Source organism: Centrocercus urophasianus, unplaced genomic scaffold, assembly GCF_019232065.1.
Source record: "Centrocercus urophasianus isolate 14NV4802_14NV808 unplaced genomic scaffold, USGS_Curo_1.0 seq_23, whole genome shotgun sequence".
In the NCBI taxonomy this organism is placed as follows: domain Eukaryota; kingdom Metazoa; phylum Chordata; class Aves; order Galliformes; family Phasianidae; genus Centrocercus; species Centrocercus urophasianus.
Window position 1 is genome coordinate 14,011,257 of NW_024884789.1, and position 22,502 is coordinate 14,033,758.

Here is a 22,502-nt window from a genome sequence, read left to right on the forward strand (position 1 = left end):
TCACTTGAGTTCTAAGTATGTGACTTAGAGATATGGATGTCCTTTCTAGAGAAGTGTTCCAGTCACCAGGTTACAATGCATCCTCAGTCTGTGAGCTGTGGATTACTTCATGTGTTAGTGGGCATAACAAAGGGCAGGCAAAATCTGATGTGACATGAAAGCATATTTTCATTTAGCACTCTGTATTCATAGTGTGTGTGCTTGCAGCGGCTTATAAATAGTGCTTATTTAATAGCTGTCTTCTGGATGTCAAACAGCATTGACAAAATTCATCATTTCAATTGATGACATACTGTATTTTAAGTCTGAAAGAACTTTCACCATTTGTAGGTATTCTTTCTTTTTGTGCACTCCCCACCCCGTCAGTGTGTTCGCTGCAGGCTGCCCTTGACTGAAGATCCTGATTGTAAAGTAACCTTTTTCACGTTGCACTGATCACAGGGAGACAACTGATCACCACAGCTGGGAAGTTCTATCTTTCTAGGGTGACAAGGTTAGCAGTGATCCAGAAGTGAAATCATTTGTATTGAGGAAACCTTAACCTGGACTTAATTGTGTGTTTTTTCATGGTATAAGAAGAAGGAAATTGTTGATGACAATGAATCAAGAACAATATTTAAAGTACATTTGACTTGCGTGCACAAAATGGAATAACCTTGATAAGAATATATTTGAAAACCTTAAAAGGACATTATTTTTCTCCACCACTTCTTTCTTCATTTCTGGCATAAAGGTTTCTCTTTACCACTAGGAAATGCTTCTGTTGTGTCACTTTCTTTTTACTTCTCATATTTTGTGCCTCCAGGTTTCTTTCTACTTATTCAGTTCTCTGTTCTGCCTCCCCTCGTCTACAGCTCTGTTGATGAGAATTTTCTTCCCTCTCTGCAGAAGAAGAAAGATACGTATTTCTTTCAGCTGAACCCCAGTCTTTTGTTTATCCTTAAGATTTTCCCTTTCTTTTTTCAGGTTGCTGTGCCAGATTCCTACCAGGCCTAAGTGAGCATAACTTCCCTGGGGCTATGCTGACTTAGACCAGCTGAACCTGAAGAATACTCTTTCTTTCACTATTTTCAATCTGTTGTCCTTTTGATTCCCTTTTTCTACACTGCCCCAAACATATGATTTACTACTTTTTCTTTCTTGTAAATCCTTTTATCAGCAGGGTTTTATCATGCTGAAAAGTTTTAAGATCTCAGCACAAGGAGATAATATCCCATTTGGAATATGTTTTTGTTCTTTTACTCTATTCTTCCTGTATTCAAGAGCTACATAGGCTCTGCTGTAGGAAGAGAAGCCATAAAAGTGAAATTCTTGGTCAATAACACTTATACAGTCTGGAAAATCCTCAGACATCATTAGATTGTACAACCTTTAAACTTGCTGTCATCAGTTTTGTGGCTTGTGTACTGTTAGTATCCATCTCAGAAATTAACCAGTTAGAATGATGCATTTTTGCTGCTTACTCAGTCTTGAAATAATTTCTAGTTTTTCTCTGCTATCAAGCTATTCTGTGTGCATTGTGTATTTTATTGCCTAGCAACATTGGTCTTGTACATAATATACGTAGTTTCATGAATATCTGTGACAAGGTTTCATGAGTATTTGCTTCCTTGTATAAACCTTGCACACAATGAGTGTTTGATTCACACAAGCAAACTGACAGTATTTATTGGGAATTGGTACCTCTGGATGTAGTGATCTTTTAGTAAAAAATGCTCCAAAAACTATAACACAAACTGTTCACTAATGCACGCAGATAAAATCTTTCATTACATTTGAAGCTTTCTGTTTAAAAATAATGTCACTGAAGAAATATTGGCTTTCAAGTATTAAGGAAAAAAATACAAGTTCTTGTGGTATCTATGGAGATCCCTTCTTGGGCTGGGGTTTGAGATACACCAGTTTCTTTATCTTCACCCCTAGAGGCTGTACCCAGAGGTGTTAGGTTACATAGGATTTAAGAAACGTGAGCAGAAATAATTGTTTCCAATTCCAGTCTTTAAAGAAACAACTTCATTTCTATTTTTTTCCTGCACTTTTTAAACTAAATGATCTATCACACACCTCCTTACTCTCTAACTACTTCGAAGATCAGGTTCAAGATGCAAGTGAGGTAACAAAAAAATAGAATAAATATAGGAAGTCAGGTGCCTTGAAAAAATGTTTAATTATTATATCCTGTGATACATTATATTCTGTAATAATGTTACTGATTTTATGTAAGCTGTCAGTAACACTCATCGTTTTCTTTGTATTTATTTCAATAGGGACATAAAAGATACCTGGCATTTTTAGTCAATGCTCGTCTAAATGTTATTAAACTCACTTTTTGTACTGATTTAATATATACAATAATCCATTAATTTATGCCAATCTTACTCTTCTATTAGTGATAGCTTCCTGGTAAGAAATGTGCTTCAGCATGCAGTTCTTCTCTAAAAGCTATCCTGAGGACCTAGTCCAAGAAGCAGATAAGAACATGATTTGCAGTCATGTATGTGATTAGATGGCCTAAATAGCAGCTGAATCTTTGATGCAGTTATCTGGAGACAGACAGCTAAAAATATGCTTTTCTGCTTTTCTTTGTTTGCTTGTGAGTTTCTCCTCTATTCGTATTATATGTAAGTTTTGTAGCTATGTCAGGATTTTAAAAAATTCTCTTTACTCTTGATTGGCGTGTGCTATTAATTGTCACCACAGTAAATGATGAAGCATTCTATCTGACAGTCCTGAAATCTGAACTATGGTGTTCCAGCAGCTAGCATCCATTACACTGCTCAAATCACATCCTAGGCGAGGCAAAGTGCTGTTAAAATGTGTGAGCTCATTTGGGGCATGGCATGTAGGAGTCCTGGCCAACGGAATGCCAGTGGAGGAGTATCTGATGTCCTGACATTGTTTGACTGTCAGAAACCTGCTATGTGGAGACCTCAAGTGTGTCCCCACAACTTCCATTACTAACTATTGAAGTGTCTCTGAGAGAAACTGAGCAGCGTAGGGAGCTTTCAGTGTAATTAAAAGACTTGAGAAGACATAACAGTTTTGTATATCAGAGATGTGATACCAGTATATTCAAGACTCTTATTCAGGGATTGAATTTCTTCATTATCTTCTGATTCTGTTATTGTGTCTATCCATGTTAGTATGCTGTTGTGTACTAACAGGTGGTGTTGGAAGCTTGTCTACAGGCCTTTCATGTCATTGTATCTTGGCAGGTGTTCTGTGCTCAGAACTGCCTGTCTCTTATCAGTTTATAATATATCAATTACAATCTTTTAAAAATAATTGAAATTGCATCACTAATACAGGAATGATAATACCAGTAAGAGGACATACAGTGCAGGCAGCTTTGGTGGGAGTCCTGTTTTTCAGGTCTGGTAATATGCTTTTTTCAATCACATCTCTCTTGGGAATATTGCAAACTATTTTTCTTGCATTAGATTTTAGTTTCCTCTAGCTCTTACTTTTGTATTCACAAAAGTAGAAATCTTGAGATTGGTGTCAGAAACCATGCTGAAATTCGCTGTATGCCAGAAACCGAAATAAATCCTAACTACTCACCAATCACCAATAACAAAAGGAAAAATAACTCTTTCTTTGAGCACCTGCTCCTGTTTGTTAATGTATTTCATAGCATTTGTTGGCAACAGTACAATCTAACTCAATTTTCACAAGTATTATTATATGCAAGCTTCAAAAAGGGAGTGATGTAGGGTACAGCCATTGATTTGAACTGCTGAAATCTGAATTTTACCAGCAAGATCTTATCCTGAAGGAAAAAAAAGAAAAAACTGAAAACAGGAAAGGTTAAAAAAACAAAATGTGTATTTTTTTTTCTTGTTGTTGTTATTTTGGTGTGGTGGTTTTTTGTTGTTTTTTTTTTTTTGTTTGTCTGTTTTGTTTTAATACACGCAATTCAGTTTCTGCAATTTTTCAGGTGAATTATTTGGCACAAGACCAGGTGAACTGTTGTGGGGTTTGAGCTTCTGTTACAGGACATACAAAAAAATTCTCCTAGATTGTTCCCTATTTGAGTTGACTAATTCAGGAGCTATCCCAGCTCATTAAGCATACACAGCTTCTCAGTAGAAGCCTACTGATTGTACTGTGGGTCTGAATGGCACTTGCTGTGTATTTTGCTAGTTTGGACAGTTTAAGACTGCACTCCTTTTCAGAGCTTCCTAGAATGATTCTCTCTGTTTATACACTCCTCCAGAAGATAAGTGTGAATCATATCAGATGATATCAGTGTTCTGAAATGTGAAGAAACATTCCTTAATAACCGAGCTGTCACTTCCAGGATATTTTATTTGTTGCTTGAAGGCAGTTTCAGTTTCCATGTTGTCAGATGAATGGCACATGCAAAAATTAATAGTATTTTCTTCAGAGGGTAACTGCCTCAGCTAGACAAAGCAATGCACCAGAAGTTGTGCCCATTGTGGTCAGATTAAAGCATGAAGAATACCTGCTTCCTTCTTCAGATATGTTTATATCATGGTTATCCTAGAAGTACTGGCACTGATACTACTCAGCGTGTTCTGATTTTATCACCATCACTGTTTTTAACTGCTCATTGTGCTATGTGATATGTAAAACAATCTGTTATTTTGTAAAGGAAATAAGGTAATGATGACACATGCAAACTGTAATATTTAATTACTGTTTTCATCAGCTTTAATGATAATGGAGTGTGTCATTACTGAAATTAATACAGAAAAATAATAAATCCTTTTTGTTCTCTTGAATGTAAATTATACAGTATAGCCATGCTATCTGGGCTATCAAGTTCTGTGGTCCTCCTGGTCGGAGAAAAAGCTCCCATTGATATGGGAGGAAGACACTACTTAGCTTTTCTTAAAGAGATCTGTACGTCACGGTGTATTGCCTTATATATAGTGTATATATATAGTACATATGTGTGTATAGTATGTGAAGGACAATAACGTAATGCAGCAACTCTGGATGATTAAAAAAATGTTTTGTGGAAGGACTTTTTAACAAAATTTTCAGATAGCTTCAGGAGATTAAGGATAAAAGCATTTAGACAATTGAAGCAATAAATATTCTGATGGAAGATGAGGTAGCAATAATGCTAATGTCAGATGTTTCTTTTATATCTCTTACATCTTTGTTTTATTCTCATTCTGTAGATCTGTGTAACACTACTTTTTTTTCTTTTTAAAATCATTTGTGTCAGTATGTACTAACAAAACACTGAGCTCTTACATTGCTGCCCAGACCTTTTCATTCTCTTTTCAAGGATCCTTAAAGCTTTTTCTCTTCTAAACAATAACTAATTAATAGGATTTGTTAAAATTTGCACTATAACACCTTGCCATTTAAAACTTTCTTAGGCAACAGTAGGCAGTTGTTTCTATTCATGTCCTTAAGACTATAAATCCATCTAGAGTATCGATTTAATTTGTTTCTGAAATAAAACAGTTGAGTTTTCTTGGCAGAGTTTTTGCATAGGATAGGATATGTGAATAATCTCAATGATTAATGTTTGTTCTCTGTACTTGTTTGTGGTAATCTTTTCCAGTTTAACGTGAGAGTTATAACAATGCCTGTCAGCTTTAATTTTCATTTAATTTTCATTGTTAGAGGAATATATTACTAACTTCTGCTCCGTGCTTCTATTTCTCAAATGTCTTATTCCTCCATTATTTTGTTTCAATACTTATGCCTCCTCTAGTGATAACAGTTTTTTGCTTAGGAAAAAGTTGAAATGGAAACTAAACTATCAAATGTGCAAAGCAATCTGATGAAACTGCTTATTTTTAAGTAAGATTGGTAATCTGCTTGTATTGCTGTTTTTAACTTGTTTAACAAGTGAATTTTTGGCTGGCCTAAAATTATATAGTAGAAAATTATATGTATATAATTAAATATATTATATATATTATATAAATATATATATATATATAAATATAATATATATATAATATAATAATATTTTATATCTATATATATTATATTATATGTATATGATTAAATTAATTATATGTAGAAAATTCAGTGCATGAAGTGTATTCAAACCATATAGATTACACAGCATGCAGAGACAAGCTGTCTTGGTTTGCCCTGCAGAGGAACACAGCTCTTTATGTGAAGCTCAGTGCTTTCGATATGTGTTGCCTGAAAGAAATTGATCCATTTGAATTTTTTTAATTGTGCTTTTTCTTTGTGCTGACAGCTGAAAGTGAGACAATCCCTGGCTGTTTTGAAATAGTTTCATTCTAAAGCATAAGAGAGACCATCTAGAATCCAGATTCATTGGTAGCTATCCTGTTCTTGGTATCAGGTTGTTGCTGTTTGTGGTGCGCTTGTCATGCTGATTATTTGAAAGCGTGTGATGCTTTTGGCATATCTGATGTTGAGCTAACACACATTCTTTTCTAAGTGAGTTTTTTAAATAAGCTTTTCTTTACTTCTGTCACACAGGCCATTTTATCACTAAATGTTTACTCTGAACCCTCAATCATAGCTGCTAGCCAGAGTGATTCCTGAAAACGTGTATAGTGTGTGTGATAGCTTAGGAACACCTATTAAGTGTGGTGACATACTTTGAATATAAATTACTGCCATTTCCTTTCACAACATCCTAAATAAAGTCTCTTTTAAATAAAAGAAGTGTGCCAGAGAAAAAAATAATAAAGTCCAAACATTTTTCTGTTTCTGTATTCCAAAATAATTATTCTCAGAATAATTCAAAATTGTTAAATTAACATTTTGCTAAATAATTTGTTAAATTTTGCTATTACTCTGAGGAATAGTTCCATTGTATTTGTTTTTTATTTTTTTCAGTTAACATTTCTATCGTGTCATTCAGATAGGTCAAACAACGTAGTTAACTGTGAGGATGACATCTTGCTAGCATTGTTCAACCCATTCTTCTGATTTATAATGTTGAAGTAATCATAATAATTTCAAAAATCTTTTGGGATATGCTTCAAATTAAGTGAGAATTGATCGTAAGTGATTAAATACTTAAACTAATGATGAAAAGGAAGGCTTTATTCAGGTTTTGTGGGAATGACACATGCCTGGGAGCACTGATGAACAAGTGCTTATTCTTACAGATCTCAGAGGAACTTAGCATACTGTATCACAACAGGTAACTGTTCCTTCAGAGAATATTTACAGTCCTCTTTTGCTGTTTCATCAGTTCACTAATTGATACTTCTCCATCAGTGTTTACTTGAATATACTCAAAGTATTAGAAACATCAATAACTAGCCACAATCTTTCTGATCATTTCAGAGGCTAGCTTTTGTGAGAATTTTGATTGAAGAGCTGGAAATTTGACTTGACAGTGAAAAAAGAGTGCATTTTGTAGCCTTGCTAATTACCTATTTAACAGTAAGAACTAGAAGGGATCCTGTTCTTTCCAAAAAATACTGCTGCCTTCACAAGGAAATGACAGCACCTATGCCTTGCTACAGGTTCTAATCTTTCTGGAAAGGTCATTGGCATTCAGTCCAGTGTCTCTGGCTGTGTGGAGTTCCTTCTATAGCACATGGACCTTTCAGCAAAACTGTGATTTCAGAAAACTTGAACCTGTTCTGTTCTACTGGAAATTATATCTTGTGTTTCTAATTTGCCTGTTGATAACAACTTGCCGCTGATGCTATCAGTAACTTCTATGTTGACTTCAGGTCCAAGCAATGTGTACAGAAATGCAGCATCGTAAGGCTTCCACATCTGTTTTAGTTTTCCCTCATAACTGCAAACCAAGTAACAAATGACACTGTCTCAATATGAAACAGCAATGAGAGAGATTCTGTAAAAGAAGAGTATGAATTGTAGATCTGTTCTCCATTGTCTGGTGGATTTCTGAAAGTTCTTAGCATCAACAGGTCCAGGTGGAGTATTTGGGATTTCCACTGTTAAGGCACATCAATTTATGCCTAATGGATATGTTCTAAGTGGCTGTTGCTAGCTATGAAGTTATGCTAAGCTTTTTCAAGTGTTGACCACTTACTGTAGTTAGCACTGGTGCTGTTTACTGTTTGTTCTCATCTGCAACGATGTTGTGTCTGTTGCTTCTGCAGTTATCATTGGTTTAATCCCAAAAGCCTGGCTGGAAGTGTGCTGAATGGTTTAATAGTGTGAGCTATTGGTTTTGAAATTACACTGAATGCAGCTTGAAGTCGTGACTATGCAGGCTGTACCAATTTTTTTTTGCCACCAAATGTTTTGAGATTGATTATTTAGTAACTACTTTTTAATACAGAAAAAAGTGTATTTCCTTGCAAGCATTTGTCAGTATTCCTCCACCTAGTGCAGCTCTGTCTGCTATCAGTGTTTTCTTACCATTCCTCTTCTAGCTGTCTCCCCTAGACACTTTGCTTTGTCTTTGAACTCCTGCTAGCCTTCAATATTTGAGACTAACTCTTCAGGATTTTTAAAATATGTTTTACTGTAGGCAGAATAAATTTTTGCAGGCCAACAGAGAATAGGAGATACTGTAGCATAGAATAGCATATGATTAATTCTTGTTCAATACCTTTTCCACTGTTTTCTCAAGGAAGTCTGTTCTTTCTGATAATCCCTTGTATTTGCTGTTGTTTCATTTCCTTCCAGTCTCCCCCTTACAGCTTCTTTCAATTTAATTTCTATGCCTTCCAGCAGGATGATATCATATAGGCAAACTGTCACTTACAAACTCCTCTCCAAATGTGTGCCTCTTTCATATCCACTTTGCCAGTCGTTTTCAGCACTGGTCAAACAGTTCATTGCTATGATTTGTATTTGCAGTAAAGCTTCTTGAAGGTGGTGCGAGAGACTCTGTTAAACTAAACAGCATCTAACAGTGAGGTCTCTTCCTTCTTGAATCACTGAAATCCCACAGAATGGATGCTGATACTTCACTCTGCATTAATTGCCTTATTCTGAGAAACATTAAATCTATTGCCTCTTATAGATACCTGAATTAAGTGAGCTTCAGGGAACTTGATAACTGAAGAGATGGAGCTACCTCTTTCCTAGTGGAAGCCAAACCTTTATTTTCCTGTCAGTGTATGTAAATGGCCTGTGGGAGACAGTAACAGTTACAAAAGAAAATTGCTTAGTGTCATGACTATAAAAGACTATCCAAATCATCAACTCCTGTAGGAAAATTACTATCATCCTGAATTTGTTGAGACCAAATAAGGTACAAAATGCAAGCCTAAATATATAGAGATGTCTTCATTGTGATAAATTTTTCTAAGATTTAGGTCATTAAGTAGTCTTTTTTTATTTTCTGGAAGAGACTTTTAAGGGTTTTTGTTTTGCTTTTGTGTTTTTTTTTTTTTGCTGGCAGTAGATCAGTATTTCATCTTTACCTTTGTTTCCTTTTTTCCTATCAGATTCTTCAGTGTTATGTGTTTATGTGATAACAAACTGATGATCATATCACATAGGTTTGGTGTTCATCAGTTAATGGAATGTCAGAATTTGGGAAATAGGTGTAGAAAGATCAGGTGAATTTAAACTGAATTACTATAAAATTTTTCTTTATTCTGCATGAGAAACCTGTAGAAGTGTCTGGTTATACTCAAAACAACAGTGTCACATCTCATGGGTTTAAAAGCATTAGACATGTTATAATAATGGAGGAGTGAATGAAGTAGATGTCTCTTATTGCTCTAACATTAGTAGAATACGATGTCTGAGTCGTTGGTTATTGGACATAATATAAAGTGTTCTGCAGAGGAAATTCTTGATTTACTAATTGTGAAAATGCCTCTAGAGATCCAATTACTAAGCAGCTACTAGTTCATTTTCCCAAGCAATTGAAATAGGTCCTTTCCAGCTCTCTGTTTTGTTGCATTATTAAAAAAACAACCTTTGAAGCAACATGCAGAGATTGTGTTTGGTGGAAGTAAGATGTAGCCCAGCCTTCTAAATACCAAAGACCAACATCACTTGTACAGTAGTATTAAGCAAGAATAACTGACAATGAGAATTTTTCTGGAAAAGTTCAAAAAATATGAAACTGACATTAAAAATGAAATAAATTACTCTTTATGGGATCTCTGAAGCATTAGTATTGTCATTTTTACAAAAGTGCTTTTTCATTTATCTGAAAAATAGTAATGATGTAATGAGACAGCAGTTCACAAATTTCAGTGTTAAAAGAGAAATGAGCCTCTAGCCAATTTTCTTACCTCGCTGGTTTCAAAAGGCAGGAGTTGAAGACCAGGTTACCTACTGATACAAAATAGTGGCATGACAGCAAAAAGAGCATCTTGTCTGAAGAAGGAAGAAATCTATCATTTTTATTGTAATTTCCCCTTTCTCCATGGCAACCGTATAAAGCCAGGCCAAGGCCTCTGGGTTCCATGTGATCTGCAGAATGGTCTGTATTTGATCTTGAAGTAGTTTAAGACTTTGAGAGAGGGTTTTTTTAAACTTCCTACTGTCAGTCTCAGAAAGGTCTTGATATCACTGCCATGCTAGAAGCTGATTCGTTTCTTATCACAAACACTGACAGTACTTCACAGTGTTATCACTTCTCATTATTCATTATGTTGTTGTTCTTTTTCTAGTTTTGAGATGTTCAGGTAGAATAAATGTTTTGCTTATGTTCATACCAGTATTTTAAACCTTTATGTAGCATGTGTGCACTGTCTATATCACCAAACTATAAATGTTTATTAAGAATTTTTTGTAAGTATAATAAAGAACAGTTCTAACTGCTGCTTTTTTTAGTGAAAAACAGAGTGGCCGTAGTCAAAATCAAATAAATCTGTAGCCGTGAATTTCTAGTTTGTTTTATTTGAAGGTTTGTTTGGTATTGTCTTAAGCACGAGGCTTTTCAGATTAGAAGCAAAACTATGCAAATAGTTATTTTACTAGTTCTATTTATGTTTATTAAAATACAGCTGGCTGTGTAGCGTAACAATAAAATTGTACTACAAGGTAGGATTGGTTCTTGAAATGTTATTTAAATTGAAATACCTGTGCTTTCCACCATAGGAATAATTGGCTTTGAGGTAGATATATCTTTGTCTTTGGTATAACCTTGCTTTATATTTTAGTAATTTGACTCTCGGTCCTTGCAGATCTTACATATACTTTTTTGCTTCCAGAAGTGTCTACCATTTCTGTATGGATATTCATGAAATAGGGTATTGGTTAGAATTGCTAAAATTGACCTTTCATTGCAATTCTTACTATTGAAAATGGCCTTATTTTCCTACCATCTGAAGGAACTTTACCTATTCATTTTCAGTTTCTGCCGCAGCGGCCACATTCTGCCAATGCAGACTGCATGACTCCACATGGGACAGTTCTGCATCAGACTTTGGATTTTGATGAGTTCATCCCACCAATACCACCTCCACCCTACTACCCACCAGAATATACCTGCACACCTGTGGTAGAGGCACAGAGGTGATTCTTCTTTCCTGTAGTTAGTTATTCCATAGTTCGTAGCTACAGACTATGAAACTTCTTAAAAAAATACGAAGTAATGCCTTTCACTTACATTAGCTGCTGCTTTTCCTGAGAGATTATGTACGTATTTTGCAGACTTGTTAGAACACACGTGGAAATATTTTTGTTAAAGCACTGTTGTGATACGGAAGTGATTGAACTTAGCAAAGACAAGGATGACTATAAAAAGTCAAGGATAACTTAAAGGAAAATGAGCTTATAGGTAATCCTTTTACAGTTAACATTGTACACTTGAGGTTGAATGTGAGATTTAATTTTCTTAGGAAATACTGCTCTGTATGTGCTTTATTGTGGAGTAATGAAAGGCATTAGTGACAGAAATGGACTAGGACAGATGGCTGGTATCCAAAATGAAACAGTTTTTAATGCTAAGAGGTGAATGAAGGTTTTGTTTTGGCTGTCTTGTAAATTGCTTCAGTTGATTGTTTGTACTGTATTAGCTTTGAATTCAGAGAAAGCTCTACGTCACTGTGGTACAGATATTAGTATGCCAAATAGATCTAATGTAATTTCCTAATAGTTAAGTTTCCTTGTTTGTGTTTTTAAGCAGAAGTCTCCATTTGGAATTTCCTCATTCTCCATTCAGTGCTTTATATGAAGTCACCATTAACAGCCCAGGAATGCTGTATCCAACTGAGCTGCCACCTCCTTATGAGGCAGTGATTGGAGAAACACCTGCCAGTCAGGTAAGGCAAGCTGAAGGGAATTTACTACATAGTCTCCAGATTTTCATGGTGTGAAATATCAGTGAAAATAATCTAAATACTCCTTAGAGTATATAACAGCTTTATTGGAACTATGAGAAAGGATCTATTGGATTTCAGACAAATGCATTATATGTTTTGCCTTGTGTTTTGCTATACAGTGTCAGCTCTAGTGAAACTAGAATCGTAATGTATTTAGATGCAACCAAAGCTAATTTGAGCGAAATTTTCTTTCAAGTGACTTGTCATAATTGAATAGTCTAGAATGGCCTTCTACATAATTATATTTGTTTTTATAAACTCTAATTTACAGCAGAATTCACTAGAAACTCAAGGAATCAAACAATCTTGATGTTGCTTATTGGACATCAGTGGCGTTTCCCCTAAATATGTAATTGAAGAAGTTGCTAGTGATTTTTTCACACTGGGGAAACCCACCACAACAAAAAGCACAAAAACAACAGCAAAGAAAACCAACACAGTTACATGCAAAATATTAGTAGAACTATTCACAAAGTGTCTGAGGAAAAAACAGTTTATTTGCACAGTCCCTGACCAGGGTACAATTTTAAAAGCTCTAGATACGCTTAATTTCGCTGCTGCTTTTACTGATAAAGCAGTTTCTGACAACTTCTCCATTTCTTTCGTTCTATCATGCCCTTCACTGTCTGTTAAAATATACAAGCTTACATGAAATGAGCCTATATAAGCTGCTTTCAAGATTTTTGCTGAACAGCAAAGTTGGAGTTTCCAAGGCTAAAATGTGTTTTACCAGTATTCCATTGTTTTGACTTTGAGTAAGTCGGAGGAACCTGCAAGTCCTGGAGGAGCTGATGTTTTTCAGAAATTAATTTTAAAAATTTACAGAAATGGTAATGGATTACAGATGAATTGAGGGGAGGAGAAGAATCGTATATGTGAAAAGAAGTCACATGTGGTGCTCACTAAGGTTTAAAGAAGGGTCTGTACTTGAGCATGGAATTGCTTTGGGCACTTCTGTAATTGAGATCCACTTTGCATGCGCTTCAACATCCAATAGCACAATAACATGAGCATGTGACAAAAGTAGGATGAACTAATTTGAAGTAGCAAAGTCATGCTCTTGCTATAGGAGAGCAGTAGATTTGATGTGAAGGCGTATGAACTTCTATTTTTTGGTGTCTGGGGTCCATGTCAATACCTCACCTATTTTTCTGAGGCTACCTGAGTTCCAGAAGTGTTTGTCACACAATGGTAAGGTCTGGTGATTTTAAATTTCTAAGTGGTGGTAAATACACAGTAAGTGTACTCATGCCTGGTAGTGTCTGGTTAGGAAGGCTTGTAGGAGCAAAGTAATAACAGGAACTGAGTATAAGAGTGAAATACATTGGCATTGCTAACTAAAGCCTGTGCAGCAACTTTGTATTTGTATGCTTTTCTTGATGGCATAAGTTCTGACATTTTTTGCAGACAGTGTCCCAATCAATCTGTAAATGAAGGAATAGAGCCAGAGTCTAAGACAGTTTAGGTCTTCAAGACGAATCAAATGTAGTCCTAAGTGCTTATGTGGTACAGATGTTCCCATCTAGTATACATCGAGCCACAGGACAAAATGAACTGAAATAACTAGATTTATAAATCCCTTAGGCAGACTTTGCAGTGGTAATCATAGCAGAGCTTTAGCTACAGATCTTCTGGGAGCCATTATGCGACAATAATTATTAATCTCTTACTGGTCATCAAGCAATAGATTTTGTTTGTTTTTAGATGGATTGAACTCCCTAGAGTTTTATTAAATTCTATCAAATTAGATTCAGTGCTCATGCATTTCATGCACAACAAATGTCAATGCTAATTTAACCAGTTGAATCTAAACAAAAATTGCTGTTGTCATCTGTACTGATTAGGAATTCTGGTTTTATGACCATGAAAAAAAAGCTTTCCAAACAATTTTCCATGGGAGGAATTGATGAGGCTGTAGTAAAGAACAGACAGATTAAGGTCCTGGATAAATTATACCAGTGACTATTTTGTAAGCTTTACTAGATTATATGCTGTACAGATTTGTTTAGAGCATGTTTTTTCTCACTTTTTTTCTGTTGTTAACTTAGTGACAATTTGCCAACCATTATGTCTGAGGATGTGCAAGTTGATCTTTGTTACTCTATGCAGTGCAGGAAACTGTGTAAGCCCACCTGCCATCTGTATGCAACTGTGACCTAACTAAAATTAGCCACTGTTACCTCCTACAGTTAAAACCGTGATTCTCCTTTGCTCAAGCAAGAAGATTAATCAATTCAGAATGCATATAAAGTGTAAATAGGAGTTATTTTAGATTTACTAGATCAAAGCTACAGATAGTTCTTATTCTCTGGTAGAGATATGCCAAAACCTCAACCTTGCACAACTGATTTTATAGGTTGAAGGTGCTAGACAATGTCACTGCATCTGCCATGTGACTAAGAGTGTAGAAGGTCAGTAAACATTTCAGCACAGCTACTCAGCAGGTATTAGCATAGACTCATAGAATGTCTTAGTTGGAGGGAGTCTTAAAAATCATCATCACTAAAGACAATCCCCTTCCTCTCCCTGCTATCACTTCTCTTTTGATGCAGCCCAGGATATCATTGGCCTTCTGGGCTATAAGCACACTGCTGGCTTGTGTTCAGCTTGTCGTCAAGTCAGGACCCTCAAGTCCTTCTCTGCTGAACTGCTCTCAATGAATTCTTTTCCCAGCCTGTACTTGTACTTGAGATTGCCTCATCCCACACATGCAACCCGTCACACTTAGCTTTGTTAAACCTCATTAAATTCTTGTGTGCAATATTATTTGTTCAGTGATTAAGAATTTATGACGCAACCTAGCAAACAAAGATTATTTCATCAGAAATCTAGTTAGAGAAATTAAATATATTTATTTTCTGATCAAATTTTGTCCAGCACCAAAGAGCATTTCTTGCTTTAGACAAAACATTTCCCAAACTTAACATTCTTTTCACAAGCTTGCATTTTCTTCTGTAAAGTTGCTCTTGCATTTTGTGATCTGAAAATAAAACTACAATTTCCATTTTTTGACAGTAAACTTAGAGTCATAGAATCACAAGGTTGGAAACGACCTGTAAGATCATCCAATCCAATCGTCTTCTCATCACCAGTGCTACCACAAACTAACCCATATCTCGTAGCTCCTCATCCAGATGCCTCTTGAACGCTGCCAGGGACAGCAACTCCATCACCTCCCTGGGCAGCCATTCCAGTGCCTGACCATTCGCTGAGAGAAAAAGTTCTTCCTTATGTCCAACCTAAACCTCCTCTGGTACAACTTGTGGCCATTTCCTCAGATCCTGTTTGTTGCCTGGGAGAAAAGGCCAAACCCCTCCTCATCACAGCCTTCCTTCAGGAGGTTGTACAGTGCAATGAGGTCTCCTCTGAGCCTCCTCTTCTCCAGACTGAACAATCCCAGCTCCCTCAGCCGCTCCTCATAGGATCTGTGCTCCAGACCCCTCACCAATTTTGTTGCTCTTCCCTGGACATGCTCCAGGGCCTCTTTCTTGAAGTGAGGGGCCCAAAACTGAACACAATACTTGAGGTGCAGCCTCACCAGAACTGAGTAGAGGGGGGATAGAAATTATTGCAAATCTCCTTGTTGATAAAAGGCTGTTACTTCAGCACAAGCAGCAGAACGTTTCTAAAAGGCCACTACAGTGAAAAAATAATAGACTCTGCGTACATGAAACTGTTGCGCTGGATTGAGGGAGTGGGGAGAGCACTTCCACTGTGAGTTCCCAGAAGTGGTCTGCAACTTAAAATGACACCACAGATTTTTTTTTTACCATGTAAAAATTTGCTTCCATGAAGAAATACAAAAAAATCTGCAAGCGTATTTTTAAAAACATGACTGATGTTGCCTGTTCTTTGTTTCCAAGTCCCCTGTCCATGTAGTGGTGAGGTAAAAAGTTTCTGATACTTTCTAAAAAAATTATATTTGCAAACTCTTAGAAGCTGTTTTTAAAATTGTATTTGGAAAGTGTTTTTTTGACCACTTGATCATAATAAGGTGTGGATACATACATAACAAAGAGTGGGCACAGTAATTTAGGTGTGTATATGCATTGATCTACACTGACGTGTGCCTTGGAAGCTCTGTTCTTAATAGGTCCAGAGTGATAGTGTCACATTCAACTTTTTAGAAGGCTAGATACAAATTAAGCTCTTGACTAAAAGGTTTTCAAAGAAGCGATTGATGGTTATTTCTTAAGTCTGTAATCATCAGTAATGAGCTTTTACTAGTTAATTATGGCCTTACAGAAGTAGATTAGATGCTTTCTACTGAAGATGATTATCAATGTCTCAGTCACATTTTCTTTGTCTTTGGGTATTTTTCATATGTAGTTACGAGCTGTTTATTGGAACCTTTTTTCTTTTCCTAATACCAATCATGATCACAAAGAACTGCTGAAAATCTAAAGAGGTTGGCAGCAAGGTTCTGTTAAAATCAATAGAAAGAAAATTTTCTAAATTTTAGTTGTCTGTGGATCAAGTTTATGGATCAGCAGGGCCAGTTCTGGGTTTTCTTCTCGTAACTCTCGTAAGTGAAGGGAAGTTACCCACTTAGATCTGTTCTTTAGGAAAAAGATGACTCTAAAAGCAATCCCTGATAGGCTGGAGAGCAGCCTACCTTGCCAAATTTGGTTAAGTTTTGTTAGAGCGCTTAGAAATACGGTGGATGTTAACATCTTGTAATATCATTAGAGAAAAATAAATCTCCTATGCTTGTTTTTATCATTGATTGTTATATGTGGTACAATGTTGTGTGATGTGTGGGGAAAAAAAGCATAATATGGAAAAATGCACAGTATTCAGTTTGTTCCTAATAGCAGCATTAGTTTTTAGCAGTACAAACACTTGTTTGGTAATGTGGGCCTGCAACCGCAGCTGTATATATATTCGAGGTGAATTTAGCTGTAGACTCCAGAAAAGTGAAAAATTGCTTCATGTGTGTTCTTTTGCACTGAGTTGGTTCCTGACACAAAGACATCGTAAAATATATCAATCTGAATAGCAACAGGTAGTTATTTCACGCTGCCAGATGTGTTGTTCAGATTATTAGCACTGTACTTCATTTTGGTAAGCTGCAGATTGATGTGCTGTTTCATGAAACAACTTTCATTTAGGTCACTGGTACTGATCAGCAAGTATCTGAATCAAGCTTGGGGGAGAGGAATGCGACTCCGGGCTTCAGCACACAAGGTAATCATAGCATTATTGAAAGAGAGAGAGCACTGAATTTCTGAGTGGACTTTTCCTTCTCTTCTGCCATTCCCAGTGGAGAAAGAAGCATTTGCTTCCAGCTTATTCATGGAAGAACCTTTTCCTAGCCATAAACAGATACGGCTGGAAACACAGAGGAAATCAAAGAGGAGTCATTTTTAACAAAGTGTGCTTTACAGCTACCCTGGAAATGTACTCACTTTGATTAAAGCCTCTGAGGCAGATGCAACAACTGTCATTTCTTTTTGAAGAATCATGCATATAACCAGCAGTTTGCTTCTCATTGTCAGCAGCAAGGGCTGCCAATCGGATTGCCCACATAGCTTCCTCCTGCATGGCTTCTAGAGGCCAGGACAAGAAACCTGTTGCCTGAAGAATAGGTGTGAATGACATAGATGAGTAGCAGCACACAGCAGGTTTAAGAGTTTCTAAAAGAGGTCTCCTTAATGTGTTTGTTGATGTGGAGGGCATTTCAAACTCTGTCTCAGCTATATAGAATATGTTGAAAAAGAATAATGTCATTATGTTAAAAAAAAAAAAAAAATTGGGGGACCTATCACAAATATAAGTGATCCAATCAACTACTGTAGCTTGAGTAGTGCACATGACACGTTTTTAATATAGCATTAAAATTATAATGTAGATGTCACGAATTTGGGAATAATGCAGAGCCAAATACTTATTTGGACAAGAGGACCTTTTCATCTGTAACATCTGTATGATGAAACTGGGGGGAGGATGACGTTTGAAGCCTTTATTTTTTTCTGACTCTCCTCTTTTGCAGTTTCTGTTGAGAGCACCTCATTGATAACCTCTGAAACTGCTGAAATCCCAGACCACAGCTGCTCCTCTGAAGATCTTTGTTCGCTGGAAGTTCAAGGATCTCTTCGTTCTTCAGATTTTTCTCCCTCCTGTACAAACTGCAAAGGGGCTGCAGGCCAGAGCTGCAACAGTCTGGACTGCAGCACCCGCTGTAGGTTCCATAGAACTCGCTCAGAAGGTTTTCCTGATGAGGATGTCAGTTTGCACAGCAGAATCTCTATGGACAAGTCTCAAGGACAGGAAAATGAAAACTCTGCCCACGGCAGATCCTCAGACTGTTCCTCAGAGAATTTCAACCCCTCAGAAAGAGAACTGCAGAGTACTGCTCAAGAAGGCAGTGTCTCGTCACATTTGAAACAAATGAAAATCTGCTGTGGGGTCTTTAGCCAGCCTTCTGTCCCTTCCCACACCGCTCCCTGTTTTGGGCCTGCAAATACTTCATCATATGCACGCAGTTCTGAGAGTACTGTCCAGCAGCATCACGTTACAAAACACCGCATTTCAAATATTGTCCGATCAACCAGTGATCCTGTATCATGTTCGTCTTATCTAGAAGGTACGTGTGGTACAGCGAGGCCATGGAGTGTGCAACAAGTGAGGGGTGTTGGATTTATGCAATTGGTGCTGCTGGAAGTTATTGGAAACAATTTCCTGTGTTGACTTACCTGTGGGGAATTTAACTCCATGCCCAGCTTCTAGATTTGAGGTTTTTTAAGAACGGAAGTGGTAAAAAGCGACAGTGACGTTAATTTTGGATTTTCTGACTTGTGAAAAAAGGTCCTAGCCTTTCTGCACTTGTCAGAAAGCCATCTCCTGAGTAGATTCTTCCATCGCTCTGTTTCTGCTATACTGAGAAACTAAACCTAGTGGTTGAACAGTTGCTGTGGGAAATGATTAATTGAGCTGTCGTGCTCTTAATACAGCAGGCTGTGTTTCCTGAAGGTGACACTGACATGGATGGTTGCATTGCAGATGCAGTCACAGTGTGACTGTATTGGACTGTATTGTGAAAGGTTTTAGAGTAGGAAAGGAGAAATGAGGCATACAGCAAGGTGATGAAAGAGAAGGAGAGCTTGTGACTGTTGAAAATAAGCATCTGTTAAGAATCTCCTTTTAGACAAGTAAGGGAGAAGAGAGGAATTATTAGCTGAACACTGTATCTTCATAAAAATCTGCTTGTTAATGGAAAATATGTGTTTGATTTAGTGGGGAGTGGTTTGATCAAACAATAACAGGAATGTGGAAGTGGCATTTGAGAAGTACGGGTTTTATGAAGGGATATAAGCTGTTTGGAGAAGTTAACATGGAGAAGTGATTTGAAAGCAAAGATGAAGGCTTTGTAAGCTGTTAGGCAGGTTGTGCTGATACAGAAGCATTCACTGGGTTTTCTAAGGCATCTAAGGGAAGAACTGACTACCTCAAAAAAAAAAAAGTACACAAAATGCTGATATAGCTTTACATAGAAGTGTTGATTCTGTTATGGTTTTTTTCTGCATCATTATTCTTTTCCTGTGAACTTCAGAGACCTCATACCTAGTTCAGTAATTGACTGAACTACCTTTAGAAATCTGGCCTCAGCATGCTGTCAAGGAAATGTAAATCTTTAATCTAGAAGTCTGTGCTTATTTTATGAAACTTAATCTGCTAGGATATATAGGTTCTATGAAGCTGTTGTGCAGACAGCAAGTAGGAATTTCAGAATCCTTTCTGCTGGGCCAAGCGCAAGAAGAACAGCTCTTTCTCTTCTAGATTACACTCTGCAAGTTTTCCATATTGTGCTCCATATGCTCTTTGAGCAGTGTTTGACAGAGACATTAATGTAGGCAGCCATATCTATGTGCTCTAGCTGACTTCTGGGACACCTGCCATAACAGATGCTTTGCCTTTATTTTTACATGTCCTAAATACATCCATCATCTCTTCTGGAGGAGTGGCATTATTTAATTAACCCTTATGGGAATTACTTTGATTCCAAGTTTCTAGTCCTGTATGAGCTGAGAACAAGAGTTGAACATTACAGAGATTTAACTGGGTTTAGCAAAGATTTTAATAACAATGCAGAGATGATTCTAGAAATATTGATACGCATGTGGCAAAGGGGGATTATGGGAGTAACTTGCATGTCTGTGTTGGCCTAGTTGCTGCTCTGTGTGTGGAAGATGCCTTAAAATGAAATGTTTGAGAGGCATTTGAGTTTAGATTTTATTTGCATCTTTATTTCATTAATATTTTTGGCATAATAGGATTTATCAAAATTTTTGTCTGAAACTTTTCACTACTTTGCTCACTTTCCTCACTTTACCTTTTGTTGTCCATCATTTGGAAATCACTCAGATTGGAAGAGGCACAATTTACCACATACCAGCTGCTTGTGGCAGCTTCCAGATTTTTCACAACTGACTGCTGCTCTATGGATTCTAATTCCAAAATTTTGAAATGCTTAGTAATACTTCTAATACTTCTGTGCTTGATTTTAAATACGTAGATACATATAATAAATACTTATAATTCTGTGGGCCATACATTATGTAATATTGCAGTTTTGGCAAGATAAAGCCTGTGCAGCAGTGAATGTATGGCACCAGTAACACTGACAGACATGGAAGATTTGGAGCACACTTAAGGTAGCTTGCAGGCTTAGATGTGTGATGGTATGAGTCAGGAGAGGCTAAAAGAAAGCGTACACCTACTGTGCATGCTGAGTTGGTGCTCTGTTTCACAACCATCTGTATGACTCCAGTGCAGTGTGCAGTGGGAAGGAAAATGAAAGATGTAATAGTGTCTTAATTTCTCACCACTTCTCTGTGTTTGTAGCATGTTTGCCTTTGTTGAATTGCTCTCTCTGCCAGAGGGGATTATGCCAGCTTTTCATGACAGGCTTTTCCAGAAGAAATGGAAGGAAACCTCTTCTATTATGCTAAGAAGTCTAAAATAGTTCTCAGTTCTGAAAACAGATGTAAATAGGCGTAGCGTAAATGGGAGAGTTTACTTCTTCTTGATTGTCACAAGCTTGAGATCGCAAAGACTGTGCTGATGTGTATTGTGATCCCATGGTCACTGATCTGTGCTAGCATCAGAGAAACACTCTCATTAGAGGGCAACTATGTTTAGAGCTGTGTTCAGATGCTCTGTAACCATTTGTTATTAATTGGATCAGCAGTAACCATAGTGGTCAGCCTGCCCATCAGTTTAATCCGTGGTGGATAGCATTTGTTGTTCTTCAAAGAATGAAAATATATTCATTTAAAAAAAAAATCTGAACAAAAGACTATTTTTGTAGGGAAAAAAAAGGTTCATCTTTCCTGTTTCTCCATTACTTGTTTATTTTATTTTAAAGATAAACTATGTTCACCAAGAAAGTACAGAGTGGTCTGAATTCTGCCCCTAGAAATCACTGAGCCTTCTGTAACTTGAGTACCTAGGCCTGAAATACGTTGGATGTGAGCTGCATAAGAGAGAAAACCATCAAGCGTGGAACTGTATTTTTCTGTCTGTGTTTAATAACTGAAAGGACATTTCAGTACATAGTAGCTTCTCTTCATGAACGGACTTTTTGCAAGTAGTGTTTCATCTGAGTAGATTCATTCAGGAAAGGTAATGAGAAAAGATCCAAATGTATTTTTTCCTTGCTTTCAACAGATAACAGGGCTTGATTGTGCTCTTTTTGGCTCTTTGTTTAAAGGTGATCATTGTGCCTGGAGTCCTATATGTAGACAGCATCAAGATGCAGGATCTTCAGCCACATTAGAAACAGGTGAGATCAGTTTTCTAAAGCAGGTGGATTTCTTTTTAAAAAAGTAATTAGATAAGCTTGTGATATAGACAATAAGATCAAGAAAATGTGAGGTAAAAGTCACTTTAATAACCGCTCAGTACATGCACAATGTACAGCTCCGATGGAATCGTATTTACACGCGTTCGTAGAGCCCACCTACTGACAGAGTGCTGTTTTTGTACTGAATGTAGTGATGGGGTTTGTCTCACAGCAGACTGTGAAAAGGGAAAATTGATTGTTCCCACACCCAAGCATGAGGTGTGCATGCAAAATTTTCTCATTCCGTTACAGAGTTGGTTGCAGTTTTTTGGAAGCAGACTTTGATCACAAAGCACGAGTGCTGTGACTGAAGTCTCCATTTTCATTTAGTGTTTTTGCTATCTCTATTTCTTGCTGATCTCTCATGTTCATTGTTCTTATTTGTGAGGTCTAACTAGAAGGGGAACTAGGTTCTTAAAGTCAGGCAAGCTAAAACACTGCAAATTACATGTATAACATTGCTTAGT

The 22,502-nt window shown here is 36.8% G+C and overlaps 1 protein-coding gene across 1 annotated transcript in view; it reads left to right on the forward strand.

The window, feature by feature from the left end:
• The window catches only part of FAM189A1 (family with sequence similarity 189 member A1), a 103,792-nt gene that overhangs the window by 77,216 nt on the left and 4,074 nt on the right, over window positions 1–22,502 (forward strand). The window contains exons 6-10 of the mRNA XM_042824739.1: window positions 11,222–11,382; window positions 11,993–12,131; window positions 17,303–17,378; window positions 18,184–18,777; window positions 21,904–21,975. Of these exons, the coding sequence (XP_042680673.1) occupies window positions 11,222–11,382; window positions 11,993–12,131; window positions 17,303–17,378; window positions 18,184–18,777; window positions 21,904–21,975 (1,042 nt within the window). The remainder of the gene's footprint in view (window positions 1–11,221; window positions 11,383–11,992; window positions 12,132–17,302; window positions 17,379–18,183; window positions 18,778–21,903; window positions 21,976–22,502) is intronic.